The sequence below is a fragment of the Colossoma macropomum genome, unplaced genomic scaffold, assembly GCF_904425465.1.
Source record: "Colossoma macropomum unplaced genomic scaffold, Colossoma_macropomum, whole genome shotgun sequence".
In the NCBI taxonomy this organism is placed as follows: Eukaryota; Metazoa; Chordata; class Actinopteri; order Characiformes; family Serrasalmidae; genus Colossoma; species Colossoma macropomum.
The window spans coordinates 17288415-17314022 of NW_023494806.1; the positions used below are offsets into that span (position 1 = coordinate 17288415).

Here is a 25608-nt window from a genome sequence, read left to right on the forward strand (position 1 = left end):
TTGACTTTTCTTAATGAAAAACTGAAAGCCAGAGATGAAAACAGGAATATTACATTACATAAAAAAATTGGGTATCACTTTATTTTAAGGAACACATATTGGGACTTTAACAAAAGTTAAGTTTAGTAAAGCCCAAATTAAACACTTAAGTTATTCACTATGCATGAAAGGAGAATTCCACCGATTTTTCAAAATTTCTGCATAATTGAAGGGTAAAGCTGTGAGCAAAGTTATTCACAGAGGTTAGAGGAAAATGTTCTCTTTAGCCCTTGTGTGATGTGTTTGTTACTCAGTGGTCTGGTGGACCTACTGCATTGTTTTTTTAAATCAATACAGCAATAACAATTTATGTAAAAATACCAGATGTTTAAAATAAGTGTCCAGCGTAGGGTTCTCCTTTAGCAGCTGTAGCCAGTCAGCAGCTTGTCCATGTTGTCCACCCTCACACACAAATACAAACGCATACACACAGACACTAAGAGCAGACCATGTAGGAGGAGAAGAGAGTGAAGGGACACAGCACCTCCACACTTTCATTCCCCGCAGGTTCACCCAACACCATGTGTAATATAAATGTGTAGGGGGTTTACAGTATGAAGTCGTTGCAAAAGTCTTTTTCATTGAAAATGGGTCCCACAGACCCGAACACCACACAAGGCTTAGAGAGGTACATGCAGGTAAGTCCCCAAGTCCCCTCCAATTAACTACGATTCTACCATTGTCAACATTACATACACAACTCAAAAGATGTATGTAGGTTTACTTGTGGTTTTGGATAGTAAATAAAAAAGTCTGTAATGTAAAAATCAATAAGAACTTTGAGACTCTTTTCAAACATTAAGACAAAATTTCTTGTTAAAACCCACTGAGGCAGTTTTCATGAAGACTGACATTTTCTTATTTGGGATTTTTTCTTAAAACAAAATCTACACACACTCAAGAGCACAAAGGTGCGAACAAATCTGCAGTTTAAGAACACCTCATGAATCTGATATAGACCTTGTCTTAGGAACTTTCTCAAGAACACATTTAGGAAAAAAAATAAAAGGATATTGATGAATGAGGCCCTTTAATATTAGTTGTAATAATGTACAATTACTACCTTATGACGTGGTTTAAATGTCTTAAATTGCAAATTAATTAGAACGAACACATCATCTAAATATACCTTATTTTATGTAAATTTGGCAGAAGTGATCAGTTCCTATAGGTTCTAGATAGTGTCAAGTGACTTGTGGGATTCACTGCGTTAGAACTTGTAAGAGTTTAACAAGTCACTTATATTTCAAGATGTGTTCCATACTTTAAAGGGCAGCTTTAGTCATCACTAATTTGTGGCAAACTTCCAATAAGTCAGTTTGCATCACAAACTCAGTTCCTATTCATTGTAGTCTGGTTGCCAGAAAGATCGAATACTTCACTAAGATGTCAGTATGTGTTCCATACTGTTCACTTAATGATAACTAAAACTGCACTATAGAATATTAAATAAAAAAAAATAAAAAAAAAAGTATTCAAGTATTGGTGACTTATTAAACTCTTTAATAAGCTAGTAATATAATTACTTATTAGTTAGTAATAAACTGCAAAAAAAAAAACCCTTGGTACTATCTAGAACCTAAAGGAATCAAATGCTGCCAATTATAAACTAACAATATGTAAATTTTGATAATTTATGCTTAATAATTTGCATATCAAAGTGTTTATTGTGCATTATTACAGACCTTAAATTACATACTAATGCAGGTCACAATGAATAAAACTAATTCAAGCATTATTTAAGCATAGTGCATAAAACAGTGTTTTATTAGAGTTTACACAGCACAAGACCTTAACAAACCCCTAAATGTTCCTTAAATAAAGTGATAAAGTCATAATCTCAGAAAAAAAAAAAAGTGAAAAGTGCTTCATGTGTCCTGTGTTAGTGAGTGTTAACACCATTGTTTTCCACAATGTTTTCTACAGACCTATGCCTAGTCATGCAATATCGTCAGAAAAGTTGCGTGATTAAATCACATGACTTAACAGGAGCCGTGACTCAGGACAGAAGCAAAACCAAAAAAAAAAGTTAAAAATTTACTTTATCAGAGTATGAAATAAAAGTATAGAGGGCAGTGTCTTATGACTGTCGGAAAAAGAAGAGAAATAAGATGAAGGGACACACACCCCACACAACATTTAATAGGTAAGAGAAGCCAGTTAGCAGTTATCTCCACCCACAGTGCTAAATTATTTCCTGCCATGTTTAAACACAGAAACTAAGGAATTCAGAGCCAGTGTCCTACAAGCCTCAACAGGAAACATCACACTCAGAGACAGAATTACCATGAGGATTACTGGAACTTCACTTCTTCAGATGACCTTCGTTTTGCTTTTTCTTTATTTCCTTAACCAAGACTGATTTCAAAAGAAAATGGAAAATTCTCAGTGCTAAGAACTCAAGAGAAGACAAACATGTATAGACCACTTCTGGTACTCTTGTATGTGTTTATGCTCTCTGACTCACTTCAATCTGCACGTAAGTAATTTGCTTTTAAAAAAATTCATTTCTTTCTAAAAATGAAAGATATTTTTCTATTATAAAAGTATATTTGAAGTACAGTGTTTAAAAATGTAAACTACCGATTTAGTAGCTGATTCAAATAAAAAAAATAATAATAATTGCCAATGTTTAGCATAAAGGCTGCTTTGTCAACTTTAAATGTCATTTTGACATAACATCTGTCTCAGTGTTATGACACTTTCTGGGGTGAAATGACACACTTTGTAGCTCAGTGTAGTTTCACAGTGACATAATATTAATAAAATGACACCTTAGTTGAACAAAGGTGAGTATTTTCTGTGGCTCTTTGGTAAAGTGAGTTTCATTTTACCATTAAGCATTGTCACTATGATATACACTAAGCTACAAAGTCAGTCGTTATAACATGCTGTCTTTGTACCGAAAAAATGTCATAACAGCCCAATGTCAGAAAAAGTCAGCTTGATATAGGTATGTTAACTTGACTTCAAAGTTGACAAAAGCAGTCTTTTTGACAGACATTGCCTACCGAAAGGCTTTATAAATGTTTATGTAGGTTTTTGCCAGTTCTCATGACAAGCTGATGTAGGTGTCGTATAGCCTTAAAAACGGTGCCTTACAGTAAAGTGTTACCACATATTCAAAAGGAAGACATGAAATGAAAATGCTAGATGATATTTTGTTTGTGAGATGTCTGCTCCTGTTTTCTTGAGTGATCATTGTATTTTTTCCCCCCATTTCAACAGGTAATAATATCTTGCACCCAAAAACATTTAATGCGAGAAGAGCAGGAAACACAACAACAGAAAATGACCTTATTCTACCTGAACTTAATGTCTCCAGCAGTCATGTGCGGAACTACACAGCTGGGATCCTCAGCACCAGGATCATTCCGGCAGCTTATTTGATTGCTATTTTGATAGGAATCCCTTCAAACTGCCTAGTACTGGCTTGTCTCATCAATAAGATAGGAAGCTTATCTAGCGCAATCCTCTACTTGAGCCTTGCGGTTTCAGACCTTCTCCTGTTGGTGTCCCTCACACTGAAAGTCCACTACCATCTGAATGGAAACAACTGGATGTTCGGAGAACTTGCCTGCAAGCTGGTTACGGCCTGCTTTTATGGTAACATCTACTGTTCCATCCATGCCCACATGTGTATTAGCGTGCTGCGCTATTTGGCTGTGGTTCATCCGTTCCTCTACAGAGGACTCTCCAAAAGATCTTGCACTACTTGGGCTAGCTTGACTATGTGGGTGTTTTTCGCTGCCGCCATGGCTCCAGAGTTACTCGTTCATCAAAGCTACTACCTCGCCGATGTGGGCATCACCACATGCCATGATGTTCTGCCTTATGATGAGGAACAATACAACTTCTTAATTCCATATAGACTATGTCTCATTTGTTTAGGTTTCATGTTTCCTTTTGTGGTCATCGCATTCGCCTATGGATCCATTGTGTACCAGTTGAACAGGTCTTGCTGTGACTGGACACACTATATCAAGGCAAGCACACTGGTTTTTGTGATCTTCTTTCTGTGTTTTACTCCAAGTAATGCAATTCACTTGATTCACTACGTAAGACTCTACACTAGCCAGCAGGACGACTTCTACATTTACTTCAGCGTGGCTGTATGTCTCTGCTGCTTTCACAGCTGTCTAGACCCCTTCCTCTCATACTTCATAACAAAGACTACAAATTCCCAAGTGGAATTTATCTCCCTCAGCAGTTTTTCTCCAATAACGTAAACTACTGCCTAAACCAAAGGAGGCCTGGGAAGTGGAGTGTTTTTGTACCATCTAGAAGCAGTGGGGGTGCTCCCTGATCTAAAAAGAACAGAACAATGGCAAGCGGATGTTATTGCTACAAGGCAGTATGTCATTTGGAAAAAACTGATACTTAAACAGACCAACTTGTTGGTCTTGTTTATCCTGCCTACTAGACTTGTTTAAAACCCTATTAATACACTGATGCAGCTGGTTTGTTAGAGATATCTGAACAGTTACGCTACAAGATCACACCCAGTAAAATGTGCCCATACTTTCTGGAAATACTTGAAATTAATAGGGGGTATTACAGCAATGTTTATGCAGTGATGATTAGAACTTTAAAGATGAATTGAACTGATCTTCCAAAAATAATACTGAATACATAAATCGTTAAGATGTAAATGGTCATTCGGAGTAGTCTGATGTGAAATGTGCCATTCTAGAGAAACTTACCAAATTAGAATTATTCTCATTGGTTTAAGGGGAACTAGAAGTCAGCATAAAGCTTCTGAAAGTTCTCACAAAAAAGTTATTACATGAAATGGTATTAAACATGTTGCCTGAGACATTGTTTTACAATATTTTTGCTATACACTTTTAGACTAGAACATATTTTCATACATACATACATACATACATACATACATACATACATACATGCAGAGCATAGCAAGGGAAAATAGAGAAACTCTACCTACTATTTTCTACCAATATTTTATCTGATCAGCATTGTATTTAAAAACTCACACTTGTAGGTTTACTAGTTGTTTTGGACACTAAATTAAATGGCTCTGTTTGCATTGTAGACACATTGCACAAACTTGTATCTCTGCAAGTGGAAAAACTTCTAGAAAATACACAGATCTTTGTAAGAATATTATAAAATGATTCCACTTGTTTTTGCATGTATTGTACTTGCTTTGGGTAATTTCAAGAAATTGTCCTATTCCACTGGCAGATAATTTTGCTTATTTCAACAAATAATGCTTCAACATAAGCAAAAGTATCTGCCAATAGAATAAGACAATTTGTAGAGATAAAATTACTTGAAACAAGCAAAACATCTACAAATGAGTTAAATAATCTTATGATATTCTTATAATCCCAAAATGAGAAAAACTAGATTACTTAATAAAATAGATTAGTACAATAAATAGATGATTTTTCCTACCAAGACAGCATTTTTGGCAATGCACTGTGACCCCTAGTTTATACTGCCATTGTAAACAAAATCTGAGTAATTAAGTTTCTCTATAATGGACCATTTCACATCAAACTATCCATCTATGGAATTCACATTTAAATGCTACTTTGCTTTTTTGTAAATAAAACTGTTAAAGTAATTACTGCCATTGCCATTGCTTACAGATGTGAAACATGTTGGAACAAACAAGTTCTTTGGCTTCTTAAGAACCTTCCAGACAGATTTTCACTCAATTAACTATACACTGAAATCATGCTGAGACATGAATAGACAAGAAATAGGAGCATTCTCTTCCAATATGAATGCCTCTGTCTAGTGTCATTAGACTGTAAAATGCATTTGCTTTTTGTTTAAGGGTTGAAATGAGGTTACTAAGTTATAAAATATTTATCAAGCAGCACCAAACCAGCAGGTTAAACCAACAGCAGAAATAACAATTAGTTGGACAATTTAGATGTGAATATGCCAGTACCTTGCAGATAAGATCTTTGGTGTGCAGCAGCAAATCATGGTAGTGTTTGGCTGTTTCTGGGTTAACTCCCTGTATTTTGGCTGTGGGGAGGAGCAGGGCAGCAAGGGTTTTCTCTGGATCTCCAGAGTTCAGGGCCTCATTGATCTCAGCAATGGCAATCACTCCTGCAGACACATGCATCACAAATGTAAGTGACTTTACACAACTGTAGCAAAGAACTAGGTAAAAATTGGACCACAAATACATTTGTGGATGTAAAAATGGATAAAAGTACTGTATAAAAATCAGCCAATAAGGTGGGCCTATATGCACAATGACAGTGTACACTCTCAAAATGGACTGAGCAAACAGAGTGAGGAAAATGTTTTTTGTTAAATATACTGTGTGTCAGTTGTTCAATAACATGCAAGTTATCATTAAACAATGAGAATATTGAGTATCCAGTGTCTTATTCAAGTATAAAAAATTTAAATGTAATACATATGTCTGCAGTAAACCCTTACGTTCATGCTCCTCGTGAACCTGGAAGTTGACCGAGTCGATGCACTTCTGAACATCGTTCCAGGTGAGGAATTCCTGCCCCTGAGCAAGAGATTCTGCTCTAAGGCTTATGAGTGTATCAGCGTATCTGTGGGAGTATGCACCATGGAACAGTTTTAGTATTCCTTTACATGATGATCATGGTCTGAGGTAATACTTTATCTGAGAAGTACCTACATAGAGACTTCATAACACAGGAATAAGCCTTGAATAACATATCAAAAAAGTAATATTTATAAACGGCTTATGTTTTGCTTTTTTTATGAACAATGGCCTCATTCATTACTAATCTATAAATATCACAACATATGTATTTTATTTCCTGTCAAAATGGCCATTAAAACCAAATTATTCATTAGAGTTAAACTGGCAGTAAGGTGCACAAAAGGGTGAACAACTTATCTATCAGTATATAATATTACACTTGGTGTAATTCTGTTAAAGTATGTTTCCTTCCCTATTTTGTGACACAGAAAACTGTACTTTATGGCTGTTTTGGCTGGAAATTAAATGGTCCATGACTTTTGCACAGTACTGTATAAGTATTAAATCAAAAGGAGCTGAATAGTCAACACTTACATATTCATTATTTATAAAATCAAAGTGTCAGGATTTGGTCCTGATAAACACTGGCCCAGGTTCTACTCATCTCCAGTGACTTAAGCTAGATGTGTCTACGATGCTCCACTTTCAGTATTACCTCTGCATGTTGTCATGGTCCATGTTACCGAATCCTAGCGGAGAGTCAGAAAGCTGCTCTGTGACCGCCACAGAGTCCTTAGTGTCCAGCACCTCGTTTAAGATGGCTACTGCTGACAGCATCTCAACAGCAACACAGAGCTCCTCATGGCTCAGACCAGTTTTTTTCTAAGATAAAAACATTGCAAAGATAGCAGTCAAAAAAAAAAAATCAAATAAATCTTAGAAATTAGAGTATGAAACTGATAAAAATTCTGTCACTGATACAGATACTGATTAAGGGACTACAAACTGAAAACAGACATAATTTTCGATTGTCAAAAATTACAGTTTCCACAGTTTAAGATACACAAGACAAATTACCAGTTGTTGGCTGTGAACTGTCAGTTAGCAAATTTCTTAAAATCAAATAAAGAACAGAAACTTAGTGATATTTTGTATAAATACCATATGCAAGGGGCAGAGTTTCCCAAAATTTAGCTTTGTTGGTTTCTGTTTAATAGCTCTTATTATTGTTATTTGAACTGTTGTCTTCATATGTTTTTATAGTGTAACATGCTGCAACATGGTGTAATATTTTGTCCTCTTTCTAAAGGTTAGGTTTGGGTTTTGTTTTGTTATTGTAACCATGCTGGTTGTTAAAATACTGATTGCACTGGCCAAACTGTGGGGCTCTAGAACTGACCTGTGAGCCATTCTGCAGGCTGAAGAGTTCAGACTGGTACAGGTTGGCAGCAGAGGGGTAGATTATGGGCAGCTGGGCTTCTGGGTTCCGGAGCTCATCTACCGTCTCTTCAGGAACACCACGACGAATGGCAGCGTTGATTGCAGACACTGCGTCCTGCTCTGTATTAATGAAAAGCATTGCATTCACCATGCTGGATCACAGATTTACACAAAAATGTAAAAAATAGAAACAGATTGCAATTATCTGCAAATCATTATAAACACTATATTTAAAATCGTACAAAGACAACATACCAAATATTAAACCTGAGAAATTTTGTTTTTTGAAAAACAAGCTCATTTTTAATTTAACGCCAGCAACGCATTTCAAAAAAAAGTTAGGACAGGGGCTTTTGCATCACCTCTTCTTTTAACAACACTCTGTAAGCATTTGAGAACTGAGCAGGCCAACTGCTGTAGTTCTGAAAGTGAAATATTTTCCCATTTATGCTTGATATAGGATTTCAGCTGCTCAACAGTTCATTGCATTTTTCACTTCATAATGCGCCAAATGTTTTCAACGGGTGACAGGTCTGGACTCCAGACAGGCCAGTTTAGCACCTGGACTCTTACTACAGAGCCATGCTGTTGTAAAAATGGAGATTGTGGTTTAGCATTGTCTTCTGAACTAAGTAAGGCCTTTCCTGAAAACACGTCACCTGGATGGCAGCATATGTTGCTCTAAAACCTGTATATATCATCCAGCATTAAATGGTGCCTTCACAGATGTGCAAGTCACCCATGCCATGTGCACTTATTCAGCTCCATACCATCATGAATGCTGGCTTTTGAACTGTGTGCGGATGACAAGCTGGATGGTCCCTCTCAGCTTTAGCCCAGAAGACACAGCATTCATGATTTCCAAAAAGAATTTCAAATTTTGATTCGTCGGACCACAGGACACTTTTCCACTTCACCTCAGTCCATCTAAAATGGGCTCGAGAGAAGGTGGCGGCGTTTCTGAATTCCGTTTATATATGGTTTCTTCTTTGCATGGTAAAGTTTTAACTTGCATTTGTGGATGCAGTGATGAAGTGTTCATATACAATTGTTTTCAGAAGTGTTTTTGAATCCATGCAGTGATTTCCACTAGAGAATTATATCTGTTTTTACTGCAGTGCTGCCTGAGGGCCTGAAGATCACAGCCAGCCAAGTATTGTTTTTTGGCCCCTTCCATACAAAATAATATCGTGTACTGTAGATGAGTTATTTGCTATTTTATGTTGAATTGTTGCACTATTTGCCTGCGCAGTTACAGATGGGTCAACCCCTCCCCATCTTTACTTCTGAAAGAGTCAGCCTTTCTGCGATGCTCTTTTTATACCCAGTCATGTTACTGACCTGTTGCCAATTAACCTAATCAGTTGTGAGATGTTCCACAAGATGCTTTTTAGCATTGCATAACTTTGCCAGTCTGTACCAACCAGGCTGTTTCAAATTTCTCAGTTTCAACATCTGATATGTTGTCTTTGAACCTCATTTCCAAAAAAGTTGGGATGCTGTGCAGAATGTAAATAAAAATAAAATGCAATGATATGAAAATCATGTAAACCATATTTTTAAAGGAAAATGCTACAAAGACAACATAAATGTTGAAACTGAGAAATGACAACACATTCTAAAAAAGTTGGGATGGGGGCATTTTTACCACTGTGTTTCATCACCCCTTCACCCCTTTTGAAAGTGAAATGTTTTCCTGTTCTTGTTTGATATAGGATTTCAGCTGCTCATCAGTTCAGGGTCTCCTGTGTCGTATTTTTCCATTTCATAATGCACCAAATGCTTCAGTGGGTGACCGGTCTGGACTGCAGGCAGGCCAGTTTAGCACCCAGACTCTTAATATAGAGCAATGCTACTGTAATACGTGCAGAATGTGGTTTGACATTGTCTTGCTCAAATAATCAAGGTCTTCACTGAAAAAAAATGTCATCTGGATGGCAGCATACGTTGCCAAAACATGTATATATCATTCAACATTAATGGTGCCTTCACAGATGTGCAGGTCACCCATGGCATGTGCATTAATGCACCCCTATACCATCATGAATACTGGCTTTTGAACTGTGCAATGATAACAAGCCAAGTGGTCTTTAGCCCGGAGGACACAGCGTCCATGATTTCCAAAAAGAATTTCAAATTTTGATTTGGCAGACCACAGGACACTTTTCCACTTCACCTCAGTCCATTTTAAATGAGCTCAGGCCCAGAGAAGGTGGCAGCATTTCTGGATCCTGTTTATATATGATTTCTTCTTTGCATTTTAGAGTTTTAACTTGCATTTGTAGTTGCAGTGACAAACTGTTTTTACAGACAGTGTTTTCAGAAGTGTTCCTGAGCCCATTCAGTGTTTTCCTCTACAGAATCATGTCTGTTTAATGCTGTGCGGCCTGAGGGCCCAAAGATCACGGCCAGCAAATACTGTTTTTTGGCCTTGTCCCTTGCATACAGAGATTTCCCCAGATTCTCTGAATCTTTTCATATTATGTACTGTAGGTGATGAAAAGCAAAAGTTCTTTGCTATTTTATGTTGAGAAACGTTATTCTTGAATTGTTGCACTTTGATCGTGCAGTCTTTCACAGAGCAGTGAACCACTCCTCATCTTTACATCTGAAAAGACTCTCAGAGATGCTCTTTTATACCCAATCATGTTACTGACCTGTTGCCAATTAACCACCAGGTGTTTTTGTTAGCAGTACACAACTTTACCAGCCTTTTTGTCGCCCCCGTCCCAACTTTTCTGGAACGTGTTGTTGGCATCAAATTCAAAACGGACATTTTTCAAAAAACAATAAAATGTCTCAGATTCAACGTTTGATTGATGGCAGGGAGGCGGATCCAAGTGCAAAGATGAAGACCCATGAGAAAGGGTGTTAAACAAATTTACTGAGGTAACGTGATTTGAATTGCCATGTTGGGGATGGGGTGACCCAGAGCCAGGCTCGAACCGCCGATGTACGGTCTGTGGAGTTACTGCTGCGCCACTGAGAAGCACAGGTGACACTTGGTAAAACACCTCAAGGGACGGAAGATAAAAGGCGGGAAAATGCCAAACAAAAGAAACGCTGAAAGCAGAGTGCTCAAACAAAGGCTGAACAAGAAATTACAAAAGATAATGAGAAAACAAAAGACACTTCTACTGTAATTATGATGGGAAGGCAGACTTTATGCTTCACTTGTTTGCTGTTAGAGCAAACACCTTTTGTATGGCTTGGAGCAGTTTGTAGCTCAAGCCTTCTTGTGTCTGAGTAATTTTGGGGCTATTACTCTCTTTTGTTTTTTCCAGCCCTCTTTTCTTTTCTTTTCTTTTCGTTCAAATACCCACCTGGGCTGCATACCGTACCAGTCACCCCTCTACAAAGGTGTGACAAAGGGCTGCTGTTTGCCATAGGCTTAAGTAGAGGAGTCCACAGGTGTGTCAGGTTGGGCCTAATCAGCCCGAGGGCTTCTGGGAATTGGAGTTCCCTGAAGTTATGTTACTTCGCCGGCATCGCCCTCTGCAGGCTGGACCCTTACATTGATATGTTGTCTTTGTACTGTTGATGATTTGCATATCATTGCATGTTGTGTTTATTTACATTTTACACAGTGTCCCAACTTTTTTGGAAATGGGGTTGTACTGTGGTGAATTAAATATATGGTTTAAATGATCTGCATATAATTTTTCAACTTTTTTGGAAATGGGGTTGTAACAAAGCAAAGCCCTGCAGAACTCTGTAGTTAATAATACACCTCTGTTAGAGCATGCCCAGGTTTGGGTCAGGTTTGGGTTTCAAATTTAACGGTAACAAACAAGCCTGGTCAAGTTAGGTCTCAAACTCGTGGTTATGGGTCGGCTTTGTGCAGACCTCTAATCAAAACAAGGGGGTGAAATATGGGGGCTTTGACACTATTCATCACGTTATATCATTGTCAGAAATGTTGCACCATGAATGTGACCAGCGATATTGTTTTTTTTTTTTTAAATAAACCTGGTTATCTTTAATACGCTAAGTTATTGTAAACATGTACAGGGGTGTAACAATGTCCTAATTTCTCGATATGATACCTTTGGTTGTTTTTGCATCATGATACAATATTTTTGTATTTATTTATCCCTTAAATAATATTTATACTATTTTATAATTATTAATTTTTTAATTAATTATTTATTATGTATTATGTATTATTATTTCCACTGTTGTCTCTACTACAGGGTTTGTTGAAGGGATAACTGGCACAAGTCATTGTCTCAAGACATAAAATAAACGAATAAGACTATAAATAAAAGTGCAATCTCTACATAAAAGTAAACATAGCATAAACTATAAAGCTATATTTTAATATTAAATCAACTCAGTATTACAAGTTCATTTACAATCTGACCTTGTGTTCCTAGATAAAGTGCTGCTTTTACTTTCTGTCTGAAATCACTGTGAGAGGGGTTTTTCCACCGTGGCTCGATCACTCCCAGCAAACTGTGGAACCCACAACCAGATGGACTTTACAACTGAACAAACGTGGAAATTGGTAGCCATCATTTGTTTCACCCACTCAAAACAGTCACTTAGCGGCTCCCTATTTGCCAGCTTCTCATTAAATTTGAAAATCTGAATAAGAAGCTTGTTAACTTTACCTTCACGTTTACGCTTCGCTCTGGTAGCTGACACATTAGGCTGATGTCTTCACAAATGAGTGAGCATATTTGAGGTATTAGTTTAATCTACCACTCTTAGCCCATCATTACTGCACTCAACTGAGAAACCTCGGCATTTCAAACAGCTTGGCTGATCAACCATCCAAGCTAGGCGAATCAAATCAGTTTTTTCCAATCCTGACATTGATGATTATTACTTTTTATCATTGATTGTTTTAAATAGAACTATGGAAAGCATTATCAAGCATTTTATAACACAATACCTAACTGTATTGTATTTACAGCGTGTATCACGTCACAACCCCATAATGAAAAAAAAATAATATTAACATGCGTATCGTGACACCCCTAGCTGTGTAGATACCTTATAGGGCGTTTATGTACTCTTTTCAAATAATTGCTAGCAAAAGTTCTCAAATGGGGCAAAACTGTATGCTTTAACAGAATGACTGCATGTTCTGTTATGCTGCTTTGCTGCGTCATGCCTCATCACACACTGCCTCCAGAGGCAATCAGCATGTTTTTCTTGGCTATTTCAGAACGTTTCATTTATACTAAGCCACCCTTCCAAAGCAAACCTTCAATGCAGTAAATTTCTCTGTTGCCACATGTGATAAACCTTCAAAATCCTATTCCTACACTGTCTGAGGTTAAGTCTTTTATGATACATACTTCTTTTCTCTGCTTCAGCGAAGTCGTTGCAGGAGCTCACAACCCTCTGTATCTCATCCCTCTCCAAATGAGCTGCAGCACCAACATCCTGCAGAGAGAAAACTATTATCAACAACAGAGTCTTGAGTCTTGATTTGAGTCAGAGTCTTGATTTGAATCGATTTGAATAGCACAACCCTCAAAAAGAAACACACCCTCAAAAATAAAAGTGAACATTAATTCTGAAACGCTACTCGTCACATCCCAAAAACTTGCTAAGCATAAAGGCTGCCTCTATTTTCACTTTATCCGTCCCCTACCAGGTGAACCCACCTTAGCTTTGTGTTCCCTGTAAGATGTGAAGTGCTCCAAGTACCACTGAGTGTTGGCCTCTAAGATTCCGAGGATGCCCAGGGCAGGTAATCTGAGGCCGGCTAGGAGAGCATCTTTATCCTGGGCGTTAATCGCCTGGTTCACCTTCTGCGTGGCTGTGAATGCTGGAGAGAGAAGATACAAAAAGAAATTAGCGCTTACAGTCGGATGCAAAAGTTTGAACGCTCCAGTGAAATTACATTTTGTTCATTCTCTAAGTAAAAATTAACACACCCTCTGCAGAGAACAAACTTAAATATGTCTTTTTACTGCTACTTCTACTTTAGTGCATAATTTTTATTTCTGTTTGACTTGTTAGAAAAAATAAAACAAAATAAAACAATAAAAAACAATGAAAATTATAAAATGTGCCATAACTTTGGCACAATTCGCTTTTCATGTTTTTTTCAGTTTTTTAAATAAGCAAATAAATAATAACTGTGCATTAATATGTGCAAAAGTGTGTTCTCGGTAGAGGATGTGTCGACTTATTTTTACTCTTATCAACAAAGCATTATGTGATCAGTGGCGCCCAAACTTTTGCAGATGACTATATTTTTGATTTCAGAGCAGGTACTTATAAACATTTAAAAAACACCTTTCTGTTGAATGTTTTGTGTGTAAGCAGACTTGCTCAGCTGTTTTCAGATATCATCTTCCTATCATCATGATAAATTATGCATCAAAATATGCTTTTCTGAGCATATCATAAATATTGCCAGTACTCTTCAACTCACCAAGTGTGCATTTCATTACAAAACGAAATATATATTTGTCCTGTGGATTTAGTGCAGTGTAGGATGTTGATCAAAAATCATTGCATTCATAGTTTGATAGTATTTTTATAGCTGCACTATGTACGTTTTGAGGATTTGGAAGCCTCCCTGTTAAAAATATGTAATTGCACACAATGAGTAGAAGAACGTTTTGTAATATCCATTGTTGATTTGGACCCCTTTCCTGAGTGGATGAATTTGATGATTGCGGACGAATTCCTCATAAAGAATTCAGTCAAAACTTGCCGAAGTATGTGGTACAGATTAATCAGTATCATTATTTTAACACAAACACACATAAGACACAAAACCAATTAACAACCTGTTTGCAAAGATTGCAAAACGTGTAATATAATCAATTGTTATAATGATTATTTGTCATGTTTTTGCCCTCCTGACTTAGTAATGATGCTTCTTTCAATTTTTAAAAAAAAAAATCTTAAATAGTACTGTTTTAAAGTGTGGCATTACTGGTTCGTTTGTCTCAAATCTCAGAAAAACTAAATGTCATCATAATTATTTGAAAAAATGTACTGAATCACATTGAGATTATATATTTTCCATATCAGCCACCCCTACTCACAATGCATCCAGAAATAATGTTTCATTTACTAAAGCAGAAACTAATCACAAACCGCGCATAGGACTGCTAAGATAGCAACATTAATATATTAAGTGATATTAAAGTGATATTAATAAATTCAATTCTTTCCCATCAAACATTCTACAGGGATATTCTACTCTCATTCATGATTGAAATTATTGAATTTAAGAAACAATAACACTGCTACAGCAGTCACTAGCCAAACTAGTTCTGAGAAGTCAAAATGTGTTATTCTAATGGTGAAAAATCTTTCAGCTTCAAGGCCAGTGCCTCCACCTAGACGTAATAACAGCTGCCAACATTTAAGGAATTCTCCCAACCCTTGTTTGCGACGCTACAACTACTATAAGCTTGGTTGTAAGAGGCAAAGAAAATCCACACTAAACTGCCTGCCTTAACTTTAGTAAATCAAATGGAATATGCACTCAACTGCACTTTCAATATCTCCACAAATTCTGCACAATCCTCTCTCAATTGTGTATGCATGAGGGAGAGAAACACACTTCATGTTTTTCCATCTTCATTCATTGACTTTCTCATAGGTACAATGGGTCCTGTTTGTGCCTAAAACCTTGTGAAAAAAAACTTAGGGCATCTGGCCCTGAACTGAAGACCATAGTGGGCAAAAATAACGCTGGAATAGTTTAAAAGACATTTTTCACTTACTGTTGACCACATCTACACTGCTCTGGATCTCCTGCTGGGTCAGTAACTCTTCATACACATCCCTCTCTTCAGTCGCAATGGAGGACCGCTGGACACACACAAACACACACAGGCAAATCACAATTAACATAACAGCCAGACAGAGCCTTAAGAGTCAAATAATGGCAAAACGGTTCATTCAAAAGAGTAGTGTCTCAGTTACATTCAGTTCACAGCAGAAACATCACATCACCATATCAAACAAATCCAAACTTTTTTCTTTATCCTAAATGTTTTGTTTCCAAAGTTTATTGTTATTTTCATGATCATTTTTAAATTTTATTTTACATTAGTAAAACACCACTTTATCAAATTTAATGACAGGACTAAACCAAAAACAACACCCTTTTTCCTCTCCATCCCACTGGTCCACCCATCTTCTCTATTTGTACATCACAGACAATAAACTAAACCAGATATTAAAAAGAGATGCTAGCCTATACAATATGCATCATACTGTTTGCGTGAATTTCAATACATCTAAACAAACCTGTCTCCATGTCTCAAGAACAGGTGCTCTAGCTTTATTTATTTTAGCTGTGGACAATTCTAACATCAATATGCTGTGTAGTTGAGAGAAACCTTTTCTGTCCAATGATTCTATTAGAAGATGTGAAACCAGCGAGCCACATCCTCCTTTGTTATCCTGTTGAACTAAACTAAGCAGTAATACAGCTGGATCCACAGGGATTCCTGTCCCAACTGGGGTAGACACTTTAGTCGAACCATTTATCTAGAGCCTCTTTAGTTTTGACACTCTGTTATCTAGCTTAGATGGCAGCTAATACAGTTTTTAGTTAATTGTTTTTTTAAGCTTATAAACATCGTTGCCCATTGGCGTTCATCAAACGTGAAAAATAGACAGCCCTGGAAGTGGCTGGCAAGCAAGCAGAAGACAGACAGACCAAGAGATGAACTGCCCAGCTAGGTTAGCGAGACAGAAAGACCAGAGAGAGAGATGCACTGCCCTGCTAGCACATCAACTGTTATTTGTTGAACATTACTGTTATTTGCTTTCTAGTTCTTTAAGCACAATTATATCAGATAATTATATGTTTGTGCAAGTTTAGAGCTACACACTGAGTTGTAGCAAAAAATGTCAATAACTGACGTGGTTGGTGGCAGTGACATGACTTGTGTGCAGCTGCAGTTAGCCAAGAAGTTAACACAGTAGTTAGCAAGCTGGCTGACTCACCTATCACAGACAGGAAAACCACAAAAGTGAATACGCTCCTATGTTAATCAATATAGCCTTTCATACCAGCCACGCGCGTCACGCGGTTACGTGAGTGTGAAGCGCAAAAATACACTTTGGGTCTATTTCTGACAAATCTTTTTTTAACAGGCTGAAATCCCTTGTGTAGGTTAATATTGTGAACACACAGGCATCTCCTCCTCTTTATATAGAGCTACACCACCTGGTGAGAAAGCGAGCAACAGTCAAGGCAGTAAGTCAAGATTTTATTGTTGATCTCTTTATGTCATTTACATAAAGTTTATATGAAATAAACAGACAATGTAGCTGTTTATATTATGTGAAAACGCAACACAAACACCAACCGCACTTGCTTCGCGACATCTGGTATGAAATGGGCTTAAAAAGCTCATGCTTGGACACTAGTTAAATCAGTGTTTCCTCCATTTTGGAGGTTTGCTGATATACAAAGATCCACCCCTTCAGAGGACAACTCAACCAGAGTGACAGTGCTATTGGTTGAAGACGCAAATTCACGTGTCAAAGATCAAAACAAAATTTTGCACTGAAAACTGGGTTTTAGACTGTATCCCTCTGATTAGGAAATTAACCTTTCAAGTTAGCAAAGTCAAAATATTATGCAACATTACAAGTACGGGGAGTTGTGTTATTCCTGTGTCTAAATTTGCTGATTTTGCAGATGCCACGATGCTTGACCTTGTAGGAGGCTCTAGGGAGAAGAGTGGAAACCTAATGAGCTGTTACATACATCCCTTTAGAAAATCTGCTTTGCTTGCTGTTTTCACAACATGTACACAAGTTCTCTTGTACTTCTCAGTGTTGTACGATGATGAATAATTCTCTCTGTGCCTTATTGCTTAACCACTGTTCCCACAGTTCAGAGATTTAATTTGTGGCGTATTGTGCTCAGCTGTGTGTAGTTCGTACAGTTTTCAATGTTGTGCCCTTGGGTATCTCTTGAGGAAACGTGGGAGTTGTTTAATGTTTTATTTCATGTTTTGGCTGGTACAGTGAAAACAGAAGAGGAACACTACACAGAGTCAGACATGAGTAATTTACAAAGTGAAATATACTAACCCATGGAAACTCACAAATATATGTATATTGTTACACTAATATATTGTTTATTAATCATTATTGAGATATTGGCCTTTGCTTTTCATGCAAATGAGCCAATCACAATGGGCCTCCCTCACCAATATCTTCCCAGGTTTTTTCTTAAATTTGTTCATGAGAAAGGTCCTAAGAAAAAAAGTCAACATCAGATTCATGACGTGTTCTTACACCACAGAGCTGTTTGCACCTTTGAGTGTGTGAAGATTCTGCTGAAATAAAACACTGGTGAATGTCAGAAACTTGGTGAAGTTTTTATGCACGGGTTTTAAGAAGAAATTTCTTCCTAAGAATGGTTGGTGAGTGAAGCCCAGTGTTTTTACTGTGTCTTGTGCCCATCTTGACCAATCACAGTTCCAAGTGTTTTTTTGTGGATGATGTGATGAATCAAGGTATTTATGCAATCATACAAAAGCTAATTATTTTAGTCTACATCACATTATTTATTCACAAATTTTGTGATTCATTTTGCAACAGATATATGCAGCAATTTGTGGTGTCAAACGTAACTTTTAATGTGCTTATATGGCTTTTAAAGTCTCTTTGGCAGACGACACTGCTCAGAGAAAGGTTTGAATTAGAGTAAATAAGATAAATCGTGATTTACTGTACAAAATATTTAAATTAATCATTTCGATTGTATGACAGTCCTAGTAACTGCAATTTAAATATTGAGTATTTGTACATATCTTGCATCTCTACTCTTATCTGTACTAACTGCACAAAGCAGACACTTTACTGTCCAGTGCCTTTTATATCTGTTATTAATAATGTTGTTTATTTGTTATGAACTGAAAGTTTGTACTTCACTGTCTCCTCTGGTGAATAAACTCCTGCCATGTAGATTTGTGATGTTATAGCCTAAACAACACAGAGCAACAAATGGCTTCCCCTAAAATGTTTTTTCTGCAGTGATGATAAGCAGCTGTGATGTACAGAATAAGCATGCAGGAAATGTGTGTCATGCTTCCGAGATTAGTCATGTACACAAGTTTAAGTGCTGCACAAATGTGACCGAGCACAAAACGTAGTCAAGTATCACGTGACTTACCCGTCCTGAGGCCAGCGCTTCCTTTCTCTTCTTGGCCTGGCTCAGTGTGTCCTGGTAATCGTTGGCGAGCTCCTTCTGCGTGTTTCTCAGCATGGCGTTCGGATTCTGCAGAGCAGCCATGGTGCCCTGAGCCTGGCCTTTGTCTATTGCCTCGTTAATGGCAATTACAGCAGCATGCACTGTAGGAAAAACACAGTAGCCAGAAATTAGGAGGATCGGGAAATTACAGTTTTTTCATCAGTATACCATCACTGTCATTAGAAAACCTCATTAAGTCTATTTTTTATTCTTCACAGAACTTGCCTGTAACTCACACATTTACTTGCTTACTTATTCACGTTTAGCAGGCCGAAGCTGCTCCACAAGAGGGCGATGTTAGTACAGTACTGTACTAAAGTCTTAGGTAGCTGAACAAAATGATATTTGAAACTGGGCTGTATTGCTGCAGTTATGTTACAGCATCCAAAACGCTTACCTCGCCAACTATTGTCTGCTTTTTTGGGCATTACATTGTCTGCTTTTTAGGTGAGTTTTAAGCGGGTTTGGTGAGAAAACGTCTAATATTCCTTTTAAAAATGTGAACTAATGTAAAAATCTCTCGCTAATTTCTCGGTCATCTTCCAACAACATTGATTTCAGCTTATAAACATTAATAGAAATAAACATTGCCTTACTTTGCTGTTATGTAAATGTAGCCTAAGAGTTTATTTACTTAGACTAATATAAGACTAATATATTCAAATACAATAAGTGTTGATTTTGTTTATTTGCTGTTTGTTTTGGTGCTTCGTATCAACGACACTGTGTGTTGTGATATGTTAATCATCTATGATCTAAATAATCCACAATTTTTTTCAAGTTATTATGTAATCTGATTTACATCACCGTCATAACAAGATAACTTTACTGGAAAAGGAAAAAAGCACTCTTAACATGCATTAACATAAGATTTTACAAGGTTTTGATATGACAGCATCAATTTGTTGGTAATAAGAGTAAAATAAAGGAAACATCTAAAAAAAAATCTATAATTTGTACAATTATTTAATTCAGCACTAATTTATGAAAGGATACTCACAGGCAGCTTCATCCACTGACAGTTCATTGGCCAGAATGCCACCAATTTTGCTGAAAGCCGGCATTTGGATACCATATTTCTCCAACTCTTTCCTCATGTTACTGATCTCCTCCTCTGGAGAGAGGGAACATCATGCTTCATATCATTTTGGTCCACTTAAACAACCCATATTAAAATCATCGACAACGCTAAGGGCTTATGTTACACATAATGTGTCTGTCACAGACAGTGCTGGCACTGCAGCATTTAGGTGTCCAATGATTTCAAAATAAAATGAAAGATCTTCTTGAAAGATCTTTTCACAAAGAAACCGCAACTGAAGCTACATGCACTTGCACTTATGTCAATCAAATCACTGGATCTTGGTCATTTCTCATCATTGCTGGCAGCTTGCCAGAATCAAACCACTTCTGCAATCCATTTTATCAAGCAGACTCATGTTTGGACCTCTCTCACTTCGCTCTACTGCACATCATGATGACTTGGGATGAGGAGTACCTACTGTGAAAGTCTGCAAACAATGGGGCGGTAGAGATGTATGAGGGGAAAACACTATATCAATGCCTGCGGTAAGTTATATTACAATTAATTCAAGCACAGCTAGTAATTACCTGCCATTAGCGCCCAGAATGGCTCATTAATCAAATACAATCACTCTGCCTGCGGAGCCCTCAGATACTGTGTATCTGTTATTTAGGCCACTAGTGGGAGCAGCTTTCATGTTTTGGTTATGAAGGTGGTGGGGTTGAGCAATCTATGACTGATTATAGCCAGATTTACAATTAATGTGAGAAATCAGCCTGATGACCTACAGACCTCAGCTCTAACATAAACAGCAAACAGGACTATCACGTGTAATTGGGGTCATAATGTTAATGAGAGATTAATGTACATTTTATATCAGCTGTTAAGAATGTAATTACGTGAATTCTCAATGAAAATGTTGCAGGGCTTTACATCTAAAACAGAGTTGGAAATCTTCTGTATATACCTGTGAAGGCCACTTTCCCCAGCAAATCTTGGATCTGTGGAGCGATCCCCAATTTATAGAGGTACAAACTGCAAAAAACAGAGGAATATTAAGGCAAAAAATCTAATTATAGACATAGGTTAATGATGGCAACTTTATCTGCACCAAATGTGGGGAAGAGTGAGGCACAAAATAACACAATGATAAATTCAACAGGGATATTTTATGTAGTTACATGGTTCATAGTTACCTTCTTGTATTTTTTGTACCATAATTTTTTTTCAACATTTTCAATACTTGTCACTCATTACTGAGTTGTGCGAATAAATCACAAAATTGACTTCTATATTATATCAATTACCATCTGTAACATAGCATCATTCAACTCACTGAACTAGGAAGTCCAAGGTACAGCCTCTACACAGCAGAGTTTCAAGTTTTTAGCCGCATTACCTTTACAGTACCTTACTGTACCATATCGACAGTAAATAACAGTAAAATAACAACTATGTACTGTGACTCAACAGTCACCTGCACCACAACATTACTGTGATGTAGCTGTATTCCGCTGTACACTTACAGTCATAAGCTGTAATTAAAATACAGCAATCTCCTGTATTTATAATATATATTACTTATTTATTGTAAATTTACATATAAAAAAAATTTTTCATTTTACCAGACCAATAAATATGTTCATTTCTTTTTTTGAAAATGTATATAACAAATAAACCAAACTAAAATAAAACTATATAAATGAATATAATTATTCACCATGTTTTGCACTGTACACGCACAGAATATCTCAAGTAAGCATTTTTAAATGCAAATATACCTTTTACAGATACTGGCTTATAATTTACATAAACATGACCAAAATATCACATCTGGCAAAACCAATAAACAATAAAATTTTTTTGTCAGCATCGCAAAAAAAAGAGAATAAATAAATAACAAAATAAATAACTCCACTGTTTTTTATTAAAAAACGTAACTCTCAGATGACAGAACAATAACAGAAGGAAAATAGTGTCACATAATGTGAAAACCTGGCAATAATTTACTCATGTTTTGGGTTGAAAAGCTTGTTTCAAACTACATAGAATTATATTGAAGTGCGTTTTGCATCAGAGTTTTACAGTTAGCCCCTCTGTCTGTTACAGTTAACTCCACCGATGATGTAAGCTATAACATCTGCACTCATTCTGCTGAACTGTTCTTCAGTGGTAGGTGTTGGAAACAAAGTTTCTATTTTCATTTGTAGTATGTGCAGGTTGATTGTAGGCCTGGGTGAAAGGGTGATGTAATTGGATATTATCGATGATTGACAAGTAACTCGATGATGATGCTTAACTTTTTTTTAACCAGAAATATTTTGTGCTCACATATTGTGCTAATATAGTTTAGATATCACCCAGGCCTAGTCAAGCGTATAAAAATTATGAATATTTCCTTTCAAATTCTTCGAAAATGATCTAGCAAGAACCAAAATGTGTTGCAACTCGCTCTCACAAACAGCTTAGAACAATAAATAAGTCAACATATCCCAATCTGATCTGAAAGACTATTACGGGATCAATCTAAATATATTTTAATGTAACTGGTATTGACTATATTAAGCCAGATCAAATCCAGATTCTCTGAGGCCTCTAAGGCATTTGTAATATCTGCAGTGCCAATAACTTTTTTTGGTTAAAAATGACATGAAAACAAAGGGAAGCTGTGATAAGGACTATTCTTTCATAAAGCACAGCTCTGATTGTCAAGTAAGTCTTACCTAAAATAGATTGGTTTTACTGACTATAGTGTATAAGCGTGCACAATACGGCTATATTAACTATAAAAATAATAATATAGGATCAGACTAGATCAGAAACAAAAACCCTTGATTGGGACATCCCTACTCACGTCACATCTGGAGTGTAATGGTGTAATGGCATGACTCTTTACACTAGAGGTCAGTGTGCAGTAAGTCCAGCCCTTTCTGCAGGCACTATCTAATAATGCAGTGCCCAGTCCAGATGAAAGTTGTGCAGTCTGCTTGTTACAGGTGTCTGGAAACTCCATTAAACTTTCATCTACTCGCTGATGGGGGATAAGTAGGTCATGAATTATTGAAGCTTCTAGTGTACCGCGTACCTGGGTGTGTGTTTATGTGTGCGTACCTGTGTGTGTGGGAGATAAGCTTGCAAGCTTCCTCCACCTTTGACCACTCAAGACAATAGACAGACAGGAGGAGAGATTGAGGCTTTCTTGACTTCGCCCTCCGTTCAACAGGAGGGGTGAAGGGCAAAGTGTTTAACTCCTGGCACAGGAGAAATAGGCCACAACCCAGCCTGGCAGTCCTGCACTAATTAGTCTGTTTACATCCTTTATACTAACACAGAGAGGGGAAAGCGACTGTAACTTCCGGAGACAGCTTTAATATTATATAAACATTTTTTTATTTTTTTTTGTGCAATGTAAAACCTGCTAGTACAAACTTTAAAAAGTCAACTTGGAGCAATTTTTCACTAAATTGTTTTTCATACATACATACATACATACATACATCATCTAAACCGCTTATCCTTCTGGGTCGCGGTGGGGTGCTGGAGCCTATCCCAGCTGTCATTGGGCGGAAGGCAGGATACACCCTGGACAGGTCGCCAGTCCATCGCAGGGCGTTTTTCATACAATATTTTTGTAAATTATGTATGACATTTATTTTTTAATACAGCTTTTGAATAATTATTTGACATCTGTGAAGTTTCGTAGGTCTAGCACAGGGGGCGGCAACCAAAATGTTAAGAAGAGCTATTTTGTCCTTTCAATAAAAATCAAACCACCTTGAGAGCCACAATGATTTATGTCTATTTTACCATCTTTGGCTGTAAATATGTCTCAGTATGTGCTAATGTACTAGTACAGGCTAAAAATATAATATAAACCAAAAAACAAACTTACTTTGCTCTGCTTTAAGCTTAAGCTCAGCTATAGCCGCTTTTCTCACATCTCCGGCAGGAAACTTTTCCACAAAAGTGGAACATTTTCTTGAAAAAGTCTCCCAACATTTGAGCTTTTACAAGGCTGAAGTCAGCTTCTCATTTGCCAGCTTCTTGTTCCACTTTAAATGCTATCTGAGGAGCCAGAATGTAACTGCTGCACCATTTAAGGTGGAACGGGAAAATTCAAACAAGAAGCTGGTGAATGAGAAGCTGACTTCTTCAGCTTAGTGACCTTTAGTGTTTGACAGTTTCTCACTGCAGATTAAACGTATCAAGAAACCAGCTGAGTGCTTTTAAATGCAAATAAGTTAGTTCATCTCCAAATTATCGATGTTTGTCTTTAATCTTTCTCTTTGCCTTTATGTTAGCTACTAGCTAAGTGAGGTTGTCTTTGTTACTATGGTAGCCAGCTGTCTGTGTGCCAGTCTTCAGGACTAAAGGTTGGTTATACATAATACAACTTCAGCTTTTAAGACTGTTTATTGTTAAAACTGTTTTTTTTTACCTAAAATCTAAAAACAGATTTTTTACCTAAAAATCCAATTCTGCTGCAACAGGGCAGTAAAAGAGCCGCATGTTGCAGACCCCTGGACTAGCATATTAGAATCATTTTTATACACATATCTGCAACCAAACTGTTTTTATTTTGTGAAAACAAAGATTCTGAAACTTCTGAACAGCGCTTAGTACATGAACTTTTACAGTGCATTACCTCTGCTATATGTACAAGGGGCTACATTCTGATGAAAGATTTTGTCCTACAGACACATTTTCTTCGCTCCTGTGTTCTATTTATTTACTTGTTACTGCATTTAGCTCAATGTGAACTTCTGACATTACACATCGCCTGTGGGTGACATCTTAACTTGGCCATTGAATTTTTCGTCCCACTCTGATTCTGAATTCTTCTAATTTAATCACCCAGTGAGTAAAACATGCACCCACTCTGTACACAGGTGAATATAAATGTTAGGCAGTGGAGGTTGTCTTATGCCAATGGCCATTTCCTGTTCTCAGAGGGATTTTCTCTGGATCTCTGTTGCTCTGGTCTCAAGACTGCTTAGTCCAGCTGAGAGGCTGAGAGGTGACCACAGGGTCAGGAAGGAAGCGCATGTGTGAGGGAGAGGGAGGAAGTCAGGCAGCCCACACAGGCTCAGAGAGAGAGAGAGACAGAGAGACACTTTAAAACACCATAAACCTTTACTACAGCCGGAGAGACCTTCCTGTTGTCAGTTGTTAAACAAGCTGACAGGTATTTGCTAACTGCACCCTCATCTGGACACACAAAGAAGGATGTTCAAGATTGACGTCCAATGATATGCAATGCTACTCCCCTCTAACCCAACATGGAAAAAACCCTTTCAGTGCTCAGTCGCCCCCCAAACGTTTTCCATTCAATTATTTTCCACTGTGTCGTCACAGATAATACAACTGACTGAGGACACTCAACTGAAACATTTCAAACATTTGAATATGAATAGTTGTTTATGTTTATCTGATTGAATTGTATTAACTAATTAT

General features: G+C 37.1%; 2 protein-coding genes across 3 annotated transcripts in view; one reads left to right on the forward strand and one right to left on the reverse strand.

Annotated features, from left to right (window-relative positions):
- Positions 1 to 25608, reverse strand: part of iqgap2 (IQ motif containing GTPase activating protein 2) — a 90215-nt gene that overhangs the window by 26870 nt on the left and 37737 nt on the right. Inside the window, exons 6-15 of one of the 2 annotated variants that reach the window (XM_036598074.1) lie at positions 21122 to 21189; positions 20131 to 20244; positions 19053 to 19231; positions 15634 to 15721; positions 13549 to 13712; positions 13237 to 13324; positions 7890 to 8050; positions 7206 to 7372; positions 6469 to 6593; positions 5966 to 6129 (exon numbers count right to left, since the gene is read on the reverse strand). In XM_036598074.1, coding sequence (XP_036453967.1) covers positions 5966 to 6129; positions 6469 to 6593; positions 7206 to 7372; positions 7890 to 8050; positions 13237 to 13324; positions 13549 to 13712; positions 15634 to 15721; positions 19053 to 19231; positions 20131 to 20244; positions 21122 to 21189 — 1318 coding nt within the window. Of the gene's footprint in view, positions 1 to 5965; positions 6130 to 6468; positions 6594 to 7205; positions 7373 to 7885; positions 8051 to 13236; positions 13325 to 13548; positions 13713 to 15633; positions 15722 to 19052; positions 19232 to 20130; positions 20245 to 21121; positions 21190 to 25608 lie in introns of those variants that run through there. The other variant, XM_036598075.1, reaches the window with a different exon arrangement.
- f2rl2 (coagulation factor II (thrombin) receptor-like 2) lies at positions 2398 to 5772 on the forward strand. Its single transcript, XM_036598082.1, has 2 exons — positions 2398 to 2518; positions 3268 to 5772. Exons 1-2 carry the CDS (start codon positions 2455 to 2457, stop codon positions 4266 to 4268), a joined length of 1065 nt encoding a protein of 354 aa, XP_036453975.1. The 5' UTR covers positions 2398 to 2454; the 3' UTR covers positions 4269 to 5772.